The 19925-nt window shown below is 38.8% G+C and overlaps 1 protein-coding gene across 1 annotated transcript in view; it reads left to right on the plus strand.

The window, feature by feature from the left end:
* The window catches only part of CTNNA3 (catenin alpha 3), a 1571950-nt gene that overhangs the window by 1393274 nt on the left and 158751 nt on the right, over positions 1-19925 (plus strand). Inside the window, exon 14 of the mRNA XM_030862371.2 lies at positions 9457-9549. Within this exon, the coding sequence (XP_030718231.1) occupies positions 9457-9549 (93 nt within the window). The remainder of the gene's footprint in view (positions 1-9456; positions 9550-19925) is intronic.

Raw genomic sequence — 19925 nt, forward strand, 5'->3', positions numbered from 1 at the left:
ACCAAACTGATTTGTTACTGTAGATTGATTTGCAATTTCTAGAATGCTGTCTAAATAGAATCATATGAATGTACTCTTATTTGGCTTCCTTCATTCAGCATAATTATTTTGAGATCCAGCCAGGTTGTTATTTGTGTCAATAATCCATTCCCGGGCTTCCCTGGTGGCACAGTGGTTGAGAGTCCGCCTGCCGATGCAGGGGACACGGGTTCGTGCCCCGGTCCGGGAGGATCCCACATGCCGCGGAGCGGCTGGGCCTGTGAGCCATGGCTGCTGAGCCTGCGCATCTGGAGCCTGTGCTCCTCAACAGGAGAGGCCACAACAGTGAGAGGCCCGCTTAACGAAAAAAAAAAAATCCATTCCCTTTTTTAACTGAGTAATATTCTATTGAATATTACTATTGTAATGTTAGTAATATTCTATTGAATATCATACAGTTTATCATTCTCTGTTGATGAACATCTGGGTCATTCCTGCTACTTGGCTATTACAAAACAAGCTGCTATGAGTAGTTGTGTACAAGCGTTTTTGTGAATATATGTTTTTATTTCTCTTGGGTAAACACTTAGGAGTGGAGTGACCAGATTCTATGGTATGTATATGTTTAACATGTTAAGGAACACATGCAATTTTTAAATCTAATTTCCCCACAAGGTTTGCTTCTGCCTCTTGTCCTAATTCCATAGATCAAGACAGACCTGTGTGGAAACAGCACAATGCATTGCCGTGAGCTAGTTTCATAGCCACTTACATCTGACTACATCTTCAACGATGATGTATTCACTCGCTTCTACAAATAGGCCTTTTAGTTTGGGGACTTAAAAATCCCTTTTAGAGAGACCATAATTCTTCCTTAGGGGTTGTCCAAATATTTGTTTTGCTGTATTCTAGTGTTCTATTTCATATATAAGCTGCCAACTTAGGCGATTTTATTCTACTAGTGTAGGGAATTCTTATGTCCCATAAAGCACACTTCAATCCAGTAACCCTGAATAATATGTACAAAAGTCTAACATAGATCTGAATTACTGTCTCATCGAGCAACATCTCCTCTGTAATGTGGAACTTCTTTCATAGTTTTCCGTTCTTTAGTTCAGTGTGAAATAGGAGTGTCAGGTGCGGACATCCTGCTTAGCCTTACATAATACCCGTGGCTGGAACACATCAGGCAGGTTTTTGCTTTATTACTGTGCCTGGGATTACTTTGCAAATCTAGATAGATGAATTTGGTTAGGACCGTTGATATTATGCCTGGCTGCCTAACAATTTCTGGAAGTAAAAGATTTCCTATAGGTTACAAAATATATATCCCTGCTGGGAAGTCACACCACAACTCTTCTTTCCCACAGAATCTTTATTACAGAATACTTTTATAAAACCAATTTCCAGGACACTGAAAATGTGATCCATGAAAAAAGAAAGCAACTGCTTTCATGGATCCACAGAGCTAAGAAGGAGACCATGCAGTATGGGGGAACAGCGTAAGGCCCTGATGAGGTATAGATCTCTGTATCTGCTATCAGTCTTCTTCAGTGTTTGCTCTGCTAATGAAGAGCTACACTGCAATTTCCTCTCCCCTCTTGAGAGCTTTTGTCTGTGTCCACACCAGCTTCAAATACAGTGCCACACTGATAGACCTATTGCAGAGTGACAAGGCCAGCTCTGCTCCCATGCAGTGAGTTTTGCAATCTTGCTCTTTTTTTTATTGCTGACATGTCCTTGAAGTGGCATATTCAACCTTAAGCAGATTTTCTTGTAACATTCATTGCTTGTTTTTTTCCCCTGATGATAAACATAATAAATATATATTGTAAAAATATAGAAACAAATCAGTGATAAAGAAGAAAGCCACATAGAACACTCTAACACTCTCATATATATATGCATTGTTTTATGTAATTAGAATATATGTACATATACATTGTTAAGAGTATTAAGAGTATTAAATGCTTTTTCTTTGCCCTTAGATATTCTCTGAAACTCGTTTTAACATCTGTAGAATAGTTTTTTTGAAAAAAAATAATTTTTAAGTTAGATAACCTCTCTTCAGCTGTTTATTCTAAAGATAAGAATACACATTCACATAAATAGAGTCTGTTTGGCATAGGGTTTGATGGAAAAGTTGAGCTTTTCCTTCGTCAAATACAGCAGAATGTGTCTGATATTCATGGTAGCAGTGTGTACACCTAAGAGTTAAAGATCGGGTTGTGTGATTAATCATCTGCTGCCTCTGTTGCCACCAGCACCATTACCACCATCTCCACTACTACACTTATTTTTATTATTGCGTCATTTCCAACAGCACATTCTCACCTATAGCACAATGACCGTAACTGTACTGCCGCAGTTCTCCATGGCATCATCAATTACTGCCTGTGAAGAGCCCTAACTTTGTCCTATGTAGTCCTGGACAAAGTATTAAAAGTTGTTTCTATGCTCCTGAGAGGTTAACAAACCAAAAGGGACTTGGGATCTAAAATTGTTTTTAGCATTTCCAAAGAAGGGTATACTGCTAATTCAGAATTTTCTTGGGAAAAAAAGTATCTTTCCCGATACAGTGTCACCAAACCTGCAATAGACTTACAGAGTGAACAGTAGAATTGAATGAGATTTTATAAATCATTTAGTTCAGTCCTTTCATTTACTTCTGAAGAAGGTGAGTTCTCAACTAGTTAAATACTTGTTTGAGGTCACAGCTACTGAAGGCAGCACTTGACCTAGAATCCAGATATGCAGTCTTTATGTTCTGTTGCATCAGAGTCCCTGCCTTGCTATAAGAACTTTGGCAAGTTACTTACCTTAGGTTTTCTGTTTATAATTTGGAAATAGGTTATAAATAGGATATAAACTCAGCTCTGTCCAAAACGCATTTAGTAGTTTTGCTGATTAGTATAGCCTAATTTACATGGAACTTTAAAAGAAAAGAGAAGAAAAAGAAATAACTCAGGAGCGTTTTTTTTTGGCAGATCCATTGGCAAGCTTTTGCTCATGCTATCATATTATGGGCCAAAACTGAATTGGTTTCAAGCTCGTATAACTTAAAGCCAGTGTGCCAGCCTGAGAAACAAGCAGGGTTTTTTTGAGTTGTCTTTTCAAAGACATTTTATGGTTCAAGATAGGTGGCAGGGAAGCGGCTAAAGAAAAATGCACAGGGTGTGATATAATTAATACATGAAGTAGGAAAAAGGGTTAACTTCAGATGGGCTGACCAGGGAAGACTGGATAGGGTTGAGTATAGGCCGTCTGAACTCGCACGGTAGAAAGGTCCAGCTCTGTGAAGGCTGCAGGATGAGCATGCCAGGCAGGAGAGCAGTAGATACTAGGAGCCAAAGATCTTGATGCGGAATGAACTGATGATTGGGGCATATTTGAGGAGCAGAAAAAGTCCACGTGTTATGGATCCATAGTGCTTGCCATGAGAAATAAAGTCCTTTGTCTCTGACAACTCTGGAAACTCCAACTGATTGTATAATTTAGTTTAATAGTCAAAATGGCTTCTGGCCACTTACTATCTGTCCAAGAATGTGATAAATTAACCCTCCAACTGACAAGCAATGGAAGGCATACTTAAAATGCAAAATGGCTGCATTTCAGGTGACAGGGAAAATCTGGGATTAACTATTGCCGCTACAGTCTTGCAACTCATATTGTTACAGGGACACTTAACTAAGCCCAAACCAATCAAAAAATTAAAATAAGTTCAGTGTCAGACCAATGGTTCTCATGAAGAACTACACATCAGAATCATTTGTACAACTTTATAAAAATATAGGTTACTGGGCCTCTCCCTCAAAGGCTGATTCCAGGGGTTTGTAGGTTTCAAAAGCCCATGTGTAACACACAACCAGTTGTATACTTTATTTTCTAGTAATATTTTGAAACGCTTGACAGTTAAATGTGATGGTTACATTTTTCTGAGATGTGACCCTTTAAATAATTTATAGGACTTGGAAACTAGAAAAACAGTGGCTCAGGAAAAGGATCAACAACCTTGTCAATAAATGCCAAGAACAGAATATTGATTTCTTGAAGAAAAAGAAAAGTGTGTGTGTGTGTGTGTGTGTGCATTCAACAAGGGGTGTTTTTAGTTTTCTGTAATTTGAATTGTGCTATTGTTATATCTATTCCTTTTTTTTATTAATGTATTTTAATTCTGGTCTCTCCTAACATTCCAAAATCAGCCTGTTATCACCTCAGCTAAGATAATCTCACTGAACATGCTACTGCAGCTTCCTGTTTCAGAATACTAACCATGGCATAATTCCTTCTCTGTGTCAGACCACCACTGACATTGTTGTCGCAGTTATTTGATTGTAGTAAGCCATTGAGGGATCATCAGAGAAGTATGATTTATGATCAAATCATGTGTATGATTTAGAACTCAACCTTAATTCTGAGAAGAAAACGCCAAGCATGACTCCTGTTTCCTAGACTATCTTTTTTTTCCTTTTTCTTTCCTTCTTTATTTTTTTCTTCCTTCCTCCCTCCCTCCCTCTTTCTCTTTCTTTCCCTCTTTCTTTCTTTCCTTATTTTTGCTGTTTTGGTGACCACAAATTTATTTCCTTATATTTAAATATTAAACATTTATAAAGTCTTGTGCAAGTGAATTTTAAGGTATAATACTACTGCCTACCTGTCTCACTAAGGATGCTGAAAGAATTAATGAGATAAGTCTGTAGGAAGCATTGAGCTCCTTTGTGTGGAGGGTGAGATTTAAAGGTGGAGGAAACTCAGGTAATTTCAAATCACTTTGGGTTGCCTAAGGAAGGCTTCACAATAAGCAAGAGTTAAAATAGGAATATACGGAATAGTTTTCCTGAATTCTGATAGGAGAAATAAATGAGTAATAACTGAGTTTAACTTCACTTTTTCCAGAAAAAAAATAGGATATCTTCCTATTGATCTGGTTTAGAGACAGCTCAGCTTAGAGAAGGAAAGTTATTTCAGTCATCCCTGAGAATCTATGTTAAAGTATATCTCTGCTGGGACCAATTTAAGAGATAATCTTACTCTTATACATGATTAAAATTGGATCAAAAGAGATCTTTACTTGAAATTTAGAAGAAAGCACTGTATGTAGAATTATTTTATACCCTGTTAGCACAATGACATTGTATACTAAAAATCAGGTGAACATAACTAGAGGCAGCTAGTAAGTATCGTGTTAATCCAGAGTAACGGATATGGAGTAAAATGGAGGCATCCAAATTGCCACAAAAGTTTTATCATACAAATCTAAAAGGTTGTGATGGGATGAGGGATAAGGTAGTGAGGGAAGAGGAGAACAAACACTATAGACAGAAAGAAGCAACTTCTGGGCTTCTCTGGTGGCGCAGTGGTTGAGAGTACGCCTGCCGATGCAGGGGACGTGGGTTCGCCCCGGTCCGGGAAGATCCCACATGCCGCGGAGCGGCTGGGCCCGTGGGCCATGGCCGCTGAGCCTGTGCGTCCGGAGCCTGTGCTCCGCAACAGGAGAGACCACAACAGTGAGAGGCCCACGTACCGCAAAAAAAAAAAGAAAAAAAAGAAACAACTTTTGTTGCACCCCAGCTGTTTCTGTGGACTAAGCTCTTAAATTAAAGCGTTCTCAGTACAATTGAGTCTCACAACAATCTTCACGGTTAATTATCATTATCCAAATTTTTTTTCTGAGGAAATCAAAGTTTAAAACGAGACACATATTGCCCAACGTTCTGTAATTGCTAACTGGAGGGGCAGAATTCAAATTCAGGTCTGTATTATTCAACAGTTTATGGTCTTTCTCCTATATAACACTGATCTAAGATAGTTGGTTTCCCCTCCCACGGGTTGAAAATTGATTAGAAACACACAAGTTACACACACACACACACACACATACATACATACATACATACATACATACATACATACACACACACACCTTCCAGAAGTTTAACCTTCCAAAGTGACTAGATGAGTAAAAGCAAGCTGTTTCTAAGAGTGTAAATATGGGGCAGCCCATCCTCCCTCCTCCCTTTTTTAAATGTTTGCTCTTTCTGTTATGATTTGTCTTCAGCTTGAAGGTGTTAATGTACACCCCCAAAATGATTAGAGGACTCCTATTTCTTTCTTAGTTTCCACTTAAACTGTAACATTGTGTATTTAACTTTTTATTTTTACAATACCATCCAACTGCTTACCTTACAGAATGCAGAATGCTGCCAGCAAGTGTTTTGAACACTCCCCCACTGATTTTGTTCATGAAAAGAAGAGGTTAGTTGTGGTTTTGCAAGAAAACTATTAGTCCCCTGTTAAAGATAAGGAAAAGTACATAAGTATGTGGGCGTAAATGGTAGGCTTATCTCTTCCTGCCGTATCACCAGCAAAAATGGTACTTGTGACTTCTGAGAGCAGCAGTTGCTCTTACTTTCCGTTAAGTCACTTTATTTTGGAATTGCACAGAATACTGGGATTGATGATGAAGTTATATGTCACCACGTGATAGAGTATAATCCAAGTAATAAACAACAGACATTTATAAGAAACAGATCACAGTAGGGGCACCAGACAGCCTTCAGCTGCAAAACAGCAGGACTCAAGAAAAGGAATTTGATCAGTTGAACTTATTCAGATGTTACAGGGGCTGGTAATGTATCAAGAGGGAAATTGTAAAGATGCTTTCTGAAGACTATTTGGGAAGAATACACAAAAATAGCTAATAACGAAATATGTGATTGTACAGAAATTCCCTCATGGCAAACTCATGCCATTAATACCTAAGAAGAGAGTAAATTGCCCGTAAATTGCCCTGTGATCATAGTCGCACATAGTTGCAGCAAAGGAGGACTGCATATAGAGATCAACATATAGATAACAACTACTCAGCACACTGGAGGCTTTGGTGGGAGGGTGGATATTAATATCCAATGAGAGTCAGTTGAAATCAATGCAAAGTGATGGGACCTGCTCAGTGCAAGTGTCAGAGAACAAAGAAATTGCTGGTTAAAGATCCATGAGCTGAGAAAGACTCTGAGACCATTAGTAGTTAGGAAATTGGTCATTTTGCCCCACAGTGTGAGCTAATCATTGCAAATCCCCACTTCTGGAGTGGCCCCAGGGAAGCAAAGCTCTTCACAGCCCTGAAAATAAACAAAGGGCCTGTGTGCAGAGCAAGGTTTAAGGGAAACCGGAGCTGTTCTGAGGAGGCAGGTCCTGCCCCTTTCCACCCTTTAACAGCCAGGTGTATATGCAAGACACCTTCCACTTCCACTTTTGGATATTTTTCACGAAACCTAAACGTTTGTCTTTTGGATTTCTCACCAGAGCTTTGTAACAAAGGAATCAGAGATTAAAATGGAGACTGTGTAAACTAAAATATTAAACAAATTCTCGTTAAGTACTTTATATTTGCAATAACGCCTTTACTTTGCAATACTGGTATTTGCAATAATGACTGATATCTTTAAATTATTGCCCCGGTGGGACCGAGGGATTGGAAACCTTGAGCATAGAAAAACAACAAAAAGCAAATAAAGCAATTTAGTTTGAAATACAGAAGATGGAAGCACAGTAGAGGTTCAGTGAGGACAAATTGTTGTTGCTGTTGATATGTTTTGTTCATATCCAACTGTATTTTTGGCTGTCACTGTTAATTTTGCTTCATTCATTCAAAAGCATGTATGCATGAATACTAGGTTGTGGTGAGATGATAGTAATCAGAGCAGACCTGGTCCTTACCTCAAAGGACAGACAGTTCAACCGTCGGCTTACTAATTGAACAAACAATGCTTACAATAAAGTATGATGAGCACTGTGATGGTGAAAGCAAAGGGCTTCAGTAAATGCTTGGTGGAGGAGCTCAAGCCAGTCTAGGGGATTCTTAATCAAGACACCTCCCTGAACGAGAGATGTTTAAGCGGACATTAAAAAAAAAGAAAAAAATAAATGAAAGTAGGTTAACTATTTAGCATAGACACTAAAGTTGATATTAACTTATTAAGTTCTAAGAAAATTTAATTTCTCAATTTCTGGTGTTTTGATGTCGATGTCATATAGTTTTTTTTGTTTGTTTGTTTTGTTTTGTTTTTGCGGTACGCGGGCCTCTTACTGTTGTGGCCTCTCCCTTTGCGGAGCACAGGCTCTGGATGCGCAGGCTCAGTGGCCATGGCTCACGGGCATGTGGGATTTTCCCGGACCGGGGCATGAACCCGTGTCCCCTGCATCGGCAGGCGGACTCTCAACCACTGCGCCACCAGGGAAGCCCTGTCATATGGTTTTAATGAGAATTATTCCATTTATCACCTGTAAACGCCTTGGTTTGCGGTAAGCACATAGTGGTTAGCCAAATTGCTCCTCAGAGAAGAATGTCCTTCTGATTATTTTTGCTTTCCTTTTCTTTCAAAATTTGTTGGGATATAATTCATATACCATAAAATTCACCATTTTAAAGTACAAAAGTTAGTGGTTTTAATATATTCATGAGATCATGTGACCATGACCACTATCTAATTGCAGAACGTTGTTTTCATCCCAGAGAGAAACCACACACCCATTAGAGTCACTGCTCCCAACCCTCTCCTCCACTCCTTCCTTTAGAAACAGCGAATCAAACATCTGTCTCTATAAATTTGACTGTTCTAGAGTTTCCAATACATAGAATCATACAGTAATGTGCTATTTTGTGATTGACTTTCTTCACTTAGCATATTTTTAAGGTTTACCCATGTCGCAGCATGTATCAGTACTTACTCCTTTTTATGCCAAGTGATATTCCATTGTATGGATTTACCACATTTTGTTTGCTCATTCATCACTAGATATGTTTTTTGGCTTTTATGATTGGTGCTACTGTGAACACTCATTTACAAGTTTTTGTGTGGACATATGTTTTCATTTCTCTCGGGTATGTCATCGAATGGCTTGGGTCCTGCTGCTAGCCACTTAAACAGTGAATACTCAAGAGATAAAGAAAGGAAAGGTGCCTTTTATCAAAATGCTGGCGATCTGGGGAGATGGTGGATTCAACATCCTCCAGAAACCACCTCCGAAGATTCTACTCGGGCCTGAAAGCTTTTAAAGGGAAGAAAGGAAGTAATCTCAGTTTGTTCTTGAGATTACTGAAGGGGAAGCTAGGGAAGAGATTTGGTCATTTGTTAAATTACTTATTCTTCATTTCTACTTCTTTGATCTATGGAAAGATCAGACAAGTTAGGCAACGTTTCGTGTGATTAAAAGATTTGAAAGGTGTGCTTGAGCCAGAGATGAGTAGAGCATGGAGGTGCCTGGTTTAAAAGTTAGTTACAATATAGCTTTGCTAAAGCGACAGTGAAAGGGGCTTCCTACTGAGGGCAGTTTCCTACGAAGAGCTGCTTACATACATACCTAGGAGTGGAGTTGCTGGGTCATATTGATAACTCTGTGCTTCCTTTTTGATGTGCTGCCAGCCTGGTTACCATTTTGCATTTCCACCAGCAGTGTTTTGCTTTCTTTTTATAGACTCCAGAGGAACTAGAGGATGTTTCTGACCTGGAAGAAGATCACGAGGTCCGCAGTCACACCAGTGTTCAGACTGAAGGGAAAACTGACCGGGTGAGTCCCCGCCCTGCGGGGAGAGCCGTGTGCCATGCCCTCTCCTTGTCAATCCAGGCAGCCTCTCACAGTAGGGATCCCTGGATTGGAGCTGGTCTCGTAAAGCACAGGGAGAAGAGCCTTAGAATGCAGGAGCACCGTCATGACGGGAATGATTTCCTCTACCTTGAGAGCTCACAGTGAGGCCATTTCTGGTTAGGTAGTGAATCACTCCGTGCTACTTTTGGTCTTTATAGCAGTCATGGGAATATCAAAGTGAAATTTGTACCTGTTTGTTTAGAGTAGAAAAGAGAAACCACGAAGTTGTAAATATACTTGGAAATTCTAGGGGAGAAAAATCAACTTCTGAGGCAATATTCCTCTACTTTTCTTCCTTTCTATACAATGCTTTCTTCTGCCCCATCAACACACACACACACACACACATACACACACACACACACCAATGATGTTCATCAATTTTTGAATTACTCTGAGATGTTCTATTTCACTTTATTTACACCCAATGCTTGGGAGTTTGTGAAAGTTTGATTTCCTAGCTACTGATAGCTTGCAACTGGAGAACAGACTATAGGACTTGAGTCTGAAAGCCAGGTAGTATAGCATAGCGGCTAAGACTGCCTGGGAATACATCTAAATCAGCCACTTCCTTGCTGGGTTACTGGGAAACTCACTTAGCCTTTCTCTACCTCTGTTCTCTGATTTGTAAAGTAAGTATACTAATGGTATTCTCTATATGAGGATTACTGTGGGAATCAACTAAATTAATGAATAGAGCACTTAACACAGTGACTAGCTCTTAGTAAGTTCTCAATAATGATTATTGAGAACGAACTAAGTAGTGATAGTATTATTATCAGCATCGTCATTATTATTATTTAATTAGTTTAATTCAGTGTCATAAAATTTGGAAATGTATGAAACAGATAAATTTAAGACAGTCCTGTTTTCAAATATTCAAATTCCCTAGAACAGGTATATGTCAGTCACAATACCTGTGTTTTATTAGAAATGTTGGTTATCTTGAGTTTTTATTTCTTGCTGATTATTTGATCTATAAGTCCTGTAGTAGCCAGGGGACACACAGCACCTGGAGTTAGTTTCCTTCAAATCTGGTAGGCATTCTCGGTAGGAGATAAAATCTTACAAATGGCCATGAAATTGGAAATGAATTTTGTCAATGGTAAACTTTGCTTACGCTTTCAGCGAAGTGAACGATTGATGCACTTGGGCCACTGGAGGTGGAGCGTGTGTGTCAGGGCGCACAAAGTAACTGATCGGAGGGAATTTTCTTAAAATAAAGGCACCTTTTAGGATGCTAGGATTAATATAAACATGCCCTAGTTCTCATTCTGCCTTATCACGTGTAGACAATGAAACCTGGGTTAAGAACCTTAAAATTTAGAAAGTTCAAATTCCTTTATCTGAAAAATGAGGATAATACTACACCTTCTCACAGCATCGTTCGTAACTCCAAAGAAGGCAGTGCATACGAGACTGTTTCATAAACTTTATATGCTGAGAGGAGAAGGTTCTTCTTCTTATTATTATTTATATTTTTGTTCTGGGAAAAACAGCAGCTAAATGACCACTTGCCCATGGTGGTTATAAAGCTGATGACCTCCACGGTTCCAGATCTTAAGACCCTTTCATAGAAGCCACTGCTTCTAACCTTGTGGCAATCACCCTGAAAGTGCTCTGAATCCTGGCTTTGTGTTCCATTGTGCAGTTTCCTGATAATCCAGTTCATTTGTAATGCCTGTGGGCTATACCCTTACCACTATCTAGTAAAAGAGATCCAGTCACCATCAAATCTACTGGAAGCAACATTATATTCAACACAGCCACTCTCTGCTTTTGTAAATCTCCCCTATACATTCCAAATAGCTTGGATTTTATTCACTTCCTGCCTTGAGGCTTTCCTGTAATTGCTGTGTGGAATCCCTCAGGAAGCAAATCAGATAGTCTAATACATACACAACCTTATGTGAGGCACTAACACCTCCCAGAACAACTCTTAACCAATACTCCTCCATTCCTTGGATGAACCATATAGAACTGCATTTTCCACAGGTCCCCGAAAGTTCCCCAAGGGATCAAGCCAATTCCAGCAGCAGTGACCAGCTTGATAACATATCTTTGGATTGGCTCTCCTTTCTTTCCTGATTCATTCTTAGGCTCTTAGCTCTGTTCCTTAAGATCTATTCCCCCAGATACTTTCCATTCTTAGTCTCTGCTTTTGGGGTAAAATGAGAAAAGGTAGTCACATCACATGTGCTATTTATTTAATTATCGTGTTAATTATGCTATACTGCTATTATTATCCCAGTTTTACTAATAAGATTACTGAGGCTCCGATTTATATAACTTGTCTAATAAGTGGATTATGTTTCCACACTAAGAACTTTAGTGATTACCACATGTCAGTTTACTTAGGACATAGAGTTAGCAGAATGAATCCTTTACTAAAAAGTAGACAGAGAACCCCACCACAACAAACCTGATAGATCATCGGTGGAATGAAAGAGAACAGAATAAAGGATATTCCAGCAATCTGAAAGAAAGGAAGAGTATACATTTTTTAAAATTTAAAGAATAATTATTGTACGGTATGGATAACTTAACTCCAATAACACCCTCTTATTGAATATCTATCTTGTGAGTTTATCACAACAGATTCTGCTGTCATACCTGAAGTTTATATGACTAGCTAAGGAGGATAGCTCAAATCTGTCCTCTACCTAAATCACCTGACCAGAACTAAGATCATGTTTAGATAGGTTTTATGTTCTCTCCCAGGCATCTTATATCCCTAATATTCCCGTATTTCTTATAATTGCATCCCTGTACTTAGAGTATATTCATATGTTCAGTCTTTTTTATTTTATTTTATTTTTTATAAATTTATTTATTTTTGGTTGCATTCGGTCTTTGTTGCTGGGGGGGGCGGGCTTTCTCTAGTTGTGGCAAGCGGGGAGCCGTGCTTCGTTGCGGTTGGTGCAGGCTTCTCACTGCGGTGGCTTCTCTTGTTGCAGAGCATGGGCTCTAGGTGCGCGGGCTTCAGTAGTTGTGGCGCGTGGGCTCAGTAGTTGTGGCACATGGGCTTAGTTGCTCCACAGCATGTGGGATCTTCCTGGACCAGGGCTTGAACCCCTGCATTGGCAGGCGGATTCTTAACCACTGAGCCACCAGGGAAGTCCATATGTTCAATCTTATGGCCATTTGAGACTTTGTATTCTATCCAGCATTTCCTGAAGTTTGTGTCCACTGGCCAGAGTATACCTTTTGACATATTTGCCAAATACCGTTAATTTGAGAAGATACTGAAATGGAATTTGTCGAGAATTTTTTGAATACTTACGCCGTTCTCAATGAAGAATTCCTTGTCACTGCACAAGACAAGCGTTTGGGTTCCTTTTTATTTGCAGCTATTACTGAGGAGTAAATGCCTTTTTGGTTCTGGGATTATGCAGGCTCTGCTCTATTGAACATGTACTAGAACCAATTCTAGGCACTGTTTAGTAATGGAGTGACAGTTATTTATTGTCATTTTACTTTCTGCATTTCACTCCCAGTAGCTTTGGCTCAGCATCATCTGTTACTGCTGTCATTGGTGGCAAATGCCACTGGGCATTGTAAAGGTCTGTAACCAACAAATAATGATTTAGAGTCCACAGTCAATGAGAGCAAAATACTGAAAGACCAATAGTGCATGCCTTATGAGGTGGCAAGGGAACAGTGGTGGAAATTAGTGATTATCTTAATTATTATACATGAATACTCACTGGACTGATCCTCTGGTTATATCCAGTGATCAGGCATTCCATGGTGATACAGGAGAGTGGGTTTGCTACAGGTTTATAGAGCATTCGTTAGAGCTCATTGTTTATTCTGTTCATGCCCTTAGCAAGGATGAAGTAGACATCTTTTATCTTAAAAACTCAGAAAGAAATTAAAATAGACTAAGAAAATAAAATTCTTAAACTCACTGATAATAAGATTTTTTTGTAAATCCTTAAAGCTTCTTAAAAATTTTATTAAGTATAAGTTAAGCCATATTTTCTATTTAAACAGGCGTGTCATTTACCATTAACACTTTATAGAATATTTCCAAATTGCTGTCTTATTTAACAAAACCCTGGGTTTTGGTTTGTAATTTTTTCTTGATTTTACTAATTAGGGAATTAGACTCAAAGAGTTTCAGTAGTTTATGCAAGTCGTATAGAAATGGGGCCAAATCCCAGGTCTTCTGGTACCAGCCACACTCTTTCCAGTGTAGCATGCTTGTAAACTTGGGTAGAATCTCATAACCCCTTAAGATTTCATTGCTGTACTATCGCTACAGCCATATCATGGTGTCAATATTGTAATTCCTCTAACAGAAAGATGACTCGTGAAACTGAAGGCCATAAACCTTAGTATCAGATCTGTTTAAGTCTCACAAATTTCTAACTGTCCCAATACTGCAGTCTCCCATCAATAACAAAATCAGTTTGTTGGGTACTACTTGGAAACTATGTAGCGATGCCCAGACCCTGATAGTCTCCCTGGTGGACCACTTTGCACTGATGAGATGGATTCTACTCAAGTAGAATCACACCGTGGAGGAATTTCTTGGGCAGCAATCTGGGGTCTCCAAGCAAAGGATCCAGAGACAGAGGCAGTTACTCCTCACTCAGCCTCTTATCACATTGGCTTCTGTGATATTTGAATAAAGGGAACATTCTAATTTTTAGAAATTTTCCCTGGTTTATTGTGGGCAATTTGGGCAGCAGTAGCCATAGATACTCAGGAAATTGCGAGTGTCAGTAGGGTGGTAGCTAAAAGTATATTCCTCAAGCCTACCTAGGAGACAACTGTGGATTTAGAAAGACTCAATAAAATGGATTGAAAGAGTTTTGTGAATAGAATGGGTGAGAAAGTGACTTGCCTTTTTGGGCCCTGCTATATAAATATAATGTAGAAGTTAAAAGTATGCACTTTGGGGTCACATAAACTTGGGTTCAAATCAGGGTTCTATCAATTACTATCCATATGACCCTGGGAAAGTTAGTTTATACTTCTAACTTACAGTTTTCTCATCTGTAAAATTGTGATAATAATAATAATACCTATTATTATTAATAGATGGAGTGGGAGAAATGAGTAAAGGGGGGTCAAAAATGCTCAAAGTAAGGGTGAAGAAAATAGTGTCTATTTTATAGTTGTTTTTTTTTGAAGATTAGATATATGAAAACTCATTTCTCACACAAAGGAAATGCTCAATAAATTTTGATGTTTACAAAAATGAATTTCAAGACGTGTATAGATTTGTGTGTGCTAATGTTATACTTTACTTCCTTTTGAGTAGTTCAAGGAGCTTTGTAAATACAAATCTCTCAGTCTTTCAATGTAAGACTGCTTTGGTCTCCTGGTTTTGTGGGGTAAATATTTAGCACTCTATTACCAAAAATCTTTTGAAATTTCTTTTTCCCTCAGCAGGGGGACATATGTGGAACTTCCTTAAAAGGTTGAAAGGAAGATGGTATTAATTTGATTCTTAATGATGCTAGCACTTTTATGTACATTTATATTCATAATGTAGAACTGAAATAATGATCACAAAAAGGAACTTTTGGTAGTAGGAACAGAAAGTTTTACCCAAAAGTTGTCAATTTCTTATTTTCTTCAATGATTTTGGAATGCTTGACCCTGCACTGGGAGTTTTTCTTCTTTGTGGAATTATAGTAGCTTGGTGATCTATTAGTTTCTATCTTAGAGTCCTCAGTTACCTTCAGCAAGGTATATAGGGCTTAATTTTCTAGTTTTATGGTACATACTCATAAAAACAGAAAAAAAGCGTCCTGATATTTTATAGGATGCATGTTGGAGACAGTTTTGCAAGGAGTCATTTAAAATCACCTTTCTCTACCCCTGTCCATGACGGACAGACATTCTAGTGATTGTTCCCTCTGCCTAAACAGCTTGAAAGCCAGTAAGGTCTAAAAACGAAATCAAAAAGTCTGTTCTGCCTTACACAATTTAAACTTTGATCATAGTGTCTTATAGATAAGGAGTGAAAAAGGGAACTCATTTAACAGTGCTGAATAGGGCCAGATTTTTATTTGAAGGCATTTGATGCTGTGGTCTCTAATTGCTGAAATTAAATTTAATGAATATAACATTAAAAACAAACACTTAAAATTTTGTAATTTCAGCTGTAGTCATATTTCAGCATGATAAAGTTATGACACCTTTTTAAAGATTCATCATATTTACTGATGACCCAGAATTAAAGAAGTTGTGACTTGTAGTCAATTCAATGACTAATATTTGTCCTATCTTTAACATTTATGCTCACTTAAGAACATACAATTTGTAAACCGGCCCTGCCTTAAAGAATATCATTGAGGCCATTGAGTCTCTATATGCTCTATAAATAGAAGTAAATTAGGAGGGAAATAACAGTTGCTAGGTTACTCGACACAACCCCAAAATGTCAGCAGCAGCAAATGAATTGGAGTGTATCAAATCTTAAAATACTGGAGGTGATTCTTGGTATTAAAAAAAAAAAAAAGCCATGTACACTTAAATATGATGTTGATGGTAGAACACCCTCATTGCTGCTTTCTACCATGTAGTCTGCTGAATATCCTCAACCATGAGAAGAGAAAAATTGCCATGAATGAGTGGTGTATTTTAAGAATTGGAAACATTTTAATACTTTTTTTTTTTTTTTTTTTTGCGCGGGCCTCTCACTGTTGTGGCCTCTCCCGTTGCGGAGCACAGGCTCCGGACGCGCAGGCTCAGCGGCCATGGCTCACGGGCCCAGCCGCTCCAAGGCATGTGGGATCTTCCCGGACCGGGGCACGAACCCGTGTCCCCTGCGTCGGCAGGCGGACTCTCAACCACTGCGCCACCAGGGAAGCCCGGAAACATTTTAATAGGTCCTATTTATTATCATAATACACTCCCAATAACTTAAATTTATACTGAATTACCATACAGAATATGGAGACATGACCGCATTACCTTCGTGATATAATTTGGTTTAGGTTGCCATGAAAAGCACAGGTCTGGTAAGCCTTGATGAAATGACATTACTCAGCAGCACTGCACTAGGTAGTGCACGTTCTCATCATTTGGTTCTATAATTTCTATTGTGTATTTGGTGGTAACGCTGCTCTCTTACCTTTCTGGGTGATCATTCTCAGTGCTTCATGGTTTCCTCTTCCTCTCTATTCTTAGGCATTAGGGTTCACTAGAGTTTTGATGTAAGCCCTATAGTCCTCAGGTGTTTTCCACTTTTCCTGGATATGCTCATATAGTCCCAATGTTTCAGATGTCCTATATAGAGGTACATGACTTGAGCCAAGTCCTGTCTCCTGAGCTCTGGCTGCATATATTTGCAGGCCTGTAAGTTTCCTTGCCTCATGTAGCTCACCTGTGGAACTCACTGTTTCTAAGCCTGAATGCATCATCTTACCCCACAAATCTACCCCAACTCCCATATTTCTTATGGTGCTTCTGTACATTCTTTTGCACAAGTCTGAACTGGGAATCTTTTTTTTTTTTTTTTTTTTTTTACTCCTTCCTACAGCTAATCATACAATTAGTGCTGGTTTTACTATCTTCTATCTGAACTTGTCCATTTTTTCACCACCTCCACTATCACTTCTTTCAAAGAAAATGTGCACTGGACAAAGTTAAAAAGGAAAGGAAGACTTTACTTAAGACCACTGCAATAGAGGAGAGAGACCAGAACTCAGTCTGAGTTCAACTCTGCTGAAACAAGGGGGCGAAAAATTTTCAGAGGTGGGGTGAGGGGGTTTGGAGGCCATCTACGTTCTCTTTGGACTTTACCCAAAGGAAAAGTGAACTTTCTCTATTTACATGACCGGAGGGACTTTTATAATTTGGAGCCAGGTGCCGTCTAAAGTAAGCTCCTCCCCTCCCACAGAGACTGGAAGTTAGGGCTCTATCTTACTTGATGGTTACATTTCAAAGGGATGGCTCCCAAGTCCTTGAGAAAGGTAGTCCTGGGTTGGAAAACTGGCAAGAAGCGTTAAGGTATTTACATCTCAAAGAGACAGAGAAGGAATTTACAGCTCTACATTTTATAAAGTACATTCTCTAAGAAAAAGGAGGTCAGGAGCTTAGAGTCAGGAAAAAGTCTGTCTGAAGCTCAGTCAAGCTGAGGGGAGTGTTAAGGTTGTCTTGGTGAATACCTTAGTTCAGGCACTGGTGTGTCTCACTAGATTGTCTGTCTATAGCAGACTCCTAAATTGTCTTTTGCCTCTAGCTTTGTGAACGTTCATTCTCTCACTTGAACTCGTGTAATGTTTCTAAAGTGCAAATCTGTCGTCTATCACCATGCATTAAACCTCTTATAGGTCTCAGTGTCTCCCCATCCAATTCCTCAATGCCCTATGTAAGAGAACTTCAGGATCTGCTCCCCGCTCCTCTCTTTTGCCTCATATTTCACCACTTTCTCTCCAAACCTGACCCCTTGTATGTAAATCATTCTTCCTAGAAGACACAGGCTCTCCCCTCACATCCCTCTCTTAGGAAAACAATTCCCTCAACTCCCCGTCTTCCCCTTCATCTTTAAATACCTGCTTATCATTAGGATTCCAGATTAGCTTAGACTTCATCGAAATGCAAGTCCAAGTGTACTTTCCTCCCAACATCCATCTGTAATACATGGAGATTCCCATATCATGACATTTCTTGTACCTGTATAATTTCTTACATGATGGCTTTTTTTCCTCCATTCAGTAAACCTAAGTAAACCTCATTAGTGCAGAGAACATGTTTTTGTCTCATTTAGCGTTATATATACAGAGCCTCATACACTGCCTGGTAGATTTAGATGAAAAAAGATAAAGATCACCTTCCTTTTGTAAGCCACCTTGCCTCAAAAGTACACTAGGTCTTCAATAGATTAAGTCTAGGGGATTACATTAATTTCTTTCCTGATCTTTCTCCCTTCCAACAGTTGTACTTACTTGAACCAGATAAATCTTACTATAAATTGCTAGGTCACTACTCTGAAGTATTCAGTGGCTCCCTACTACCCAGTACCTGCTAGTATAAATGTTAATTGTTCTTCTTCTTGCCAAAGTCCTTCACAGTGCCTCCTTATTCCTGGCCCTCTAGGCATACAAATCCAAAAACTCTCTTTTTTTGCTAAACTGATTCTTGTGTTCCTGGTAGTTAGAACTATCCCTGAGGCTATGATATTTCCCATGTCTGAATTGTCTACCTTTTGTCCTTTTTTACTCCGTCAAATACAAAAGTACTTTAAGGTGAGCTCGACCCCCCTAATTTCCAAGAGGTTTTCTTTATACTTAGCCACTATTGATTTAATGATACAAAAATTTCTGCTGAGAAGCAGTCTAAAGGACAGTGTACTTACTCATTTTGGATTTTTATGTGCTAAGGTCACTAGGCTCTATCTTTCTGTATCTACAGTGAAGTATCGTACCTGGAAGTTTCAACTTCGTTTTATACAAATTCTTTACCCGAATTGAAATTTAGTGTCATTCTTCTGACTTTATAAGTCACTGTGTAAAAATGTAGGCAGAGAAAATTAAAGCTTAAAGCATTGTTATTATTTTATCTGAAACTTTTTATAATATTTTAATAAATAGCTCTTGAAATGGCAATCCAGGAGAGATTGTTACCAAATACCTTAACATACTCTCACTTGTCAGACAGTGGAACTACATTAAACTATATACATTTCACCCTACCTTGGTCGTTGGGAAGTTCTCAGTTAAAATTAATGCTTAGTAACTAAACTTAAATGCCTGGTATGTTTGTCTCTTGTTTCTAATTGTCTTATTTATCTTTAGAAATAATTAATCTTCATTATTATTAGTTAGTGAACCTAACCTTCCATCAAGCTTTAAATAGAGTGTTTTCTACTCATTGATGCTTTCATAGAAGAGGAAATAGCAAGCAGGAAAGCCTCAAGGAAGGAATGCTCTGGGAAGCCAGTGTTAGTGAGGTGAGGGGAGGTCTGAGACTAAAAAGGAGGCCTGATCTTGTAGGTCACAAAAGCCATTGTAGGACATTTAGCTTTTATTTTGAGAACGGTAGGCTTTGAGCCAGAGAGTGACGTACGACTTTTATTTTAAAGGGGTCTTTCTTTATGTTGTGTTGAAAACAGTCTGAGTAGTGGTACAGGAGAAAGCTGGAAGTTAGAAAACTATCACTATTATCCAAGTAAGAAATGATGGCGGCTGAGACTGTGGTTTTAAAAATAGAGAGGTTGAAAGTTGTTGATTGAACATATATGGAGATGGGTGAATTCTCTGAAGCTTAGATATTGAGTATGAGAGGGAGAGAATGGAATCAAGGACAACTCAACGTTTTTGTCTTGAGAACTGAGA

Source organism: Globicephala melas, chromosome 16 (assembly GCF_963455315.2).
Source record: "Globicephala melas chromosome 16, mGloMel1.2, whole genome shotgun sequence".
Lineage (NCBI taxonomy): Eukaryota > Metazoa > Chordata > Mammalia > Artiodactyla > Delphinidae > Globicephala > Globicephala melas.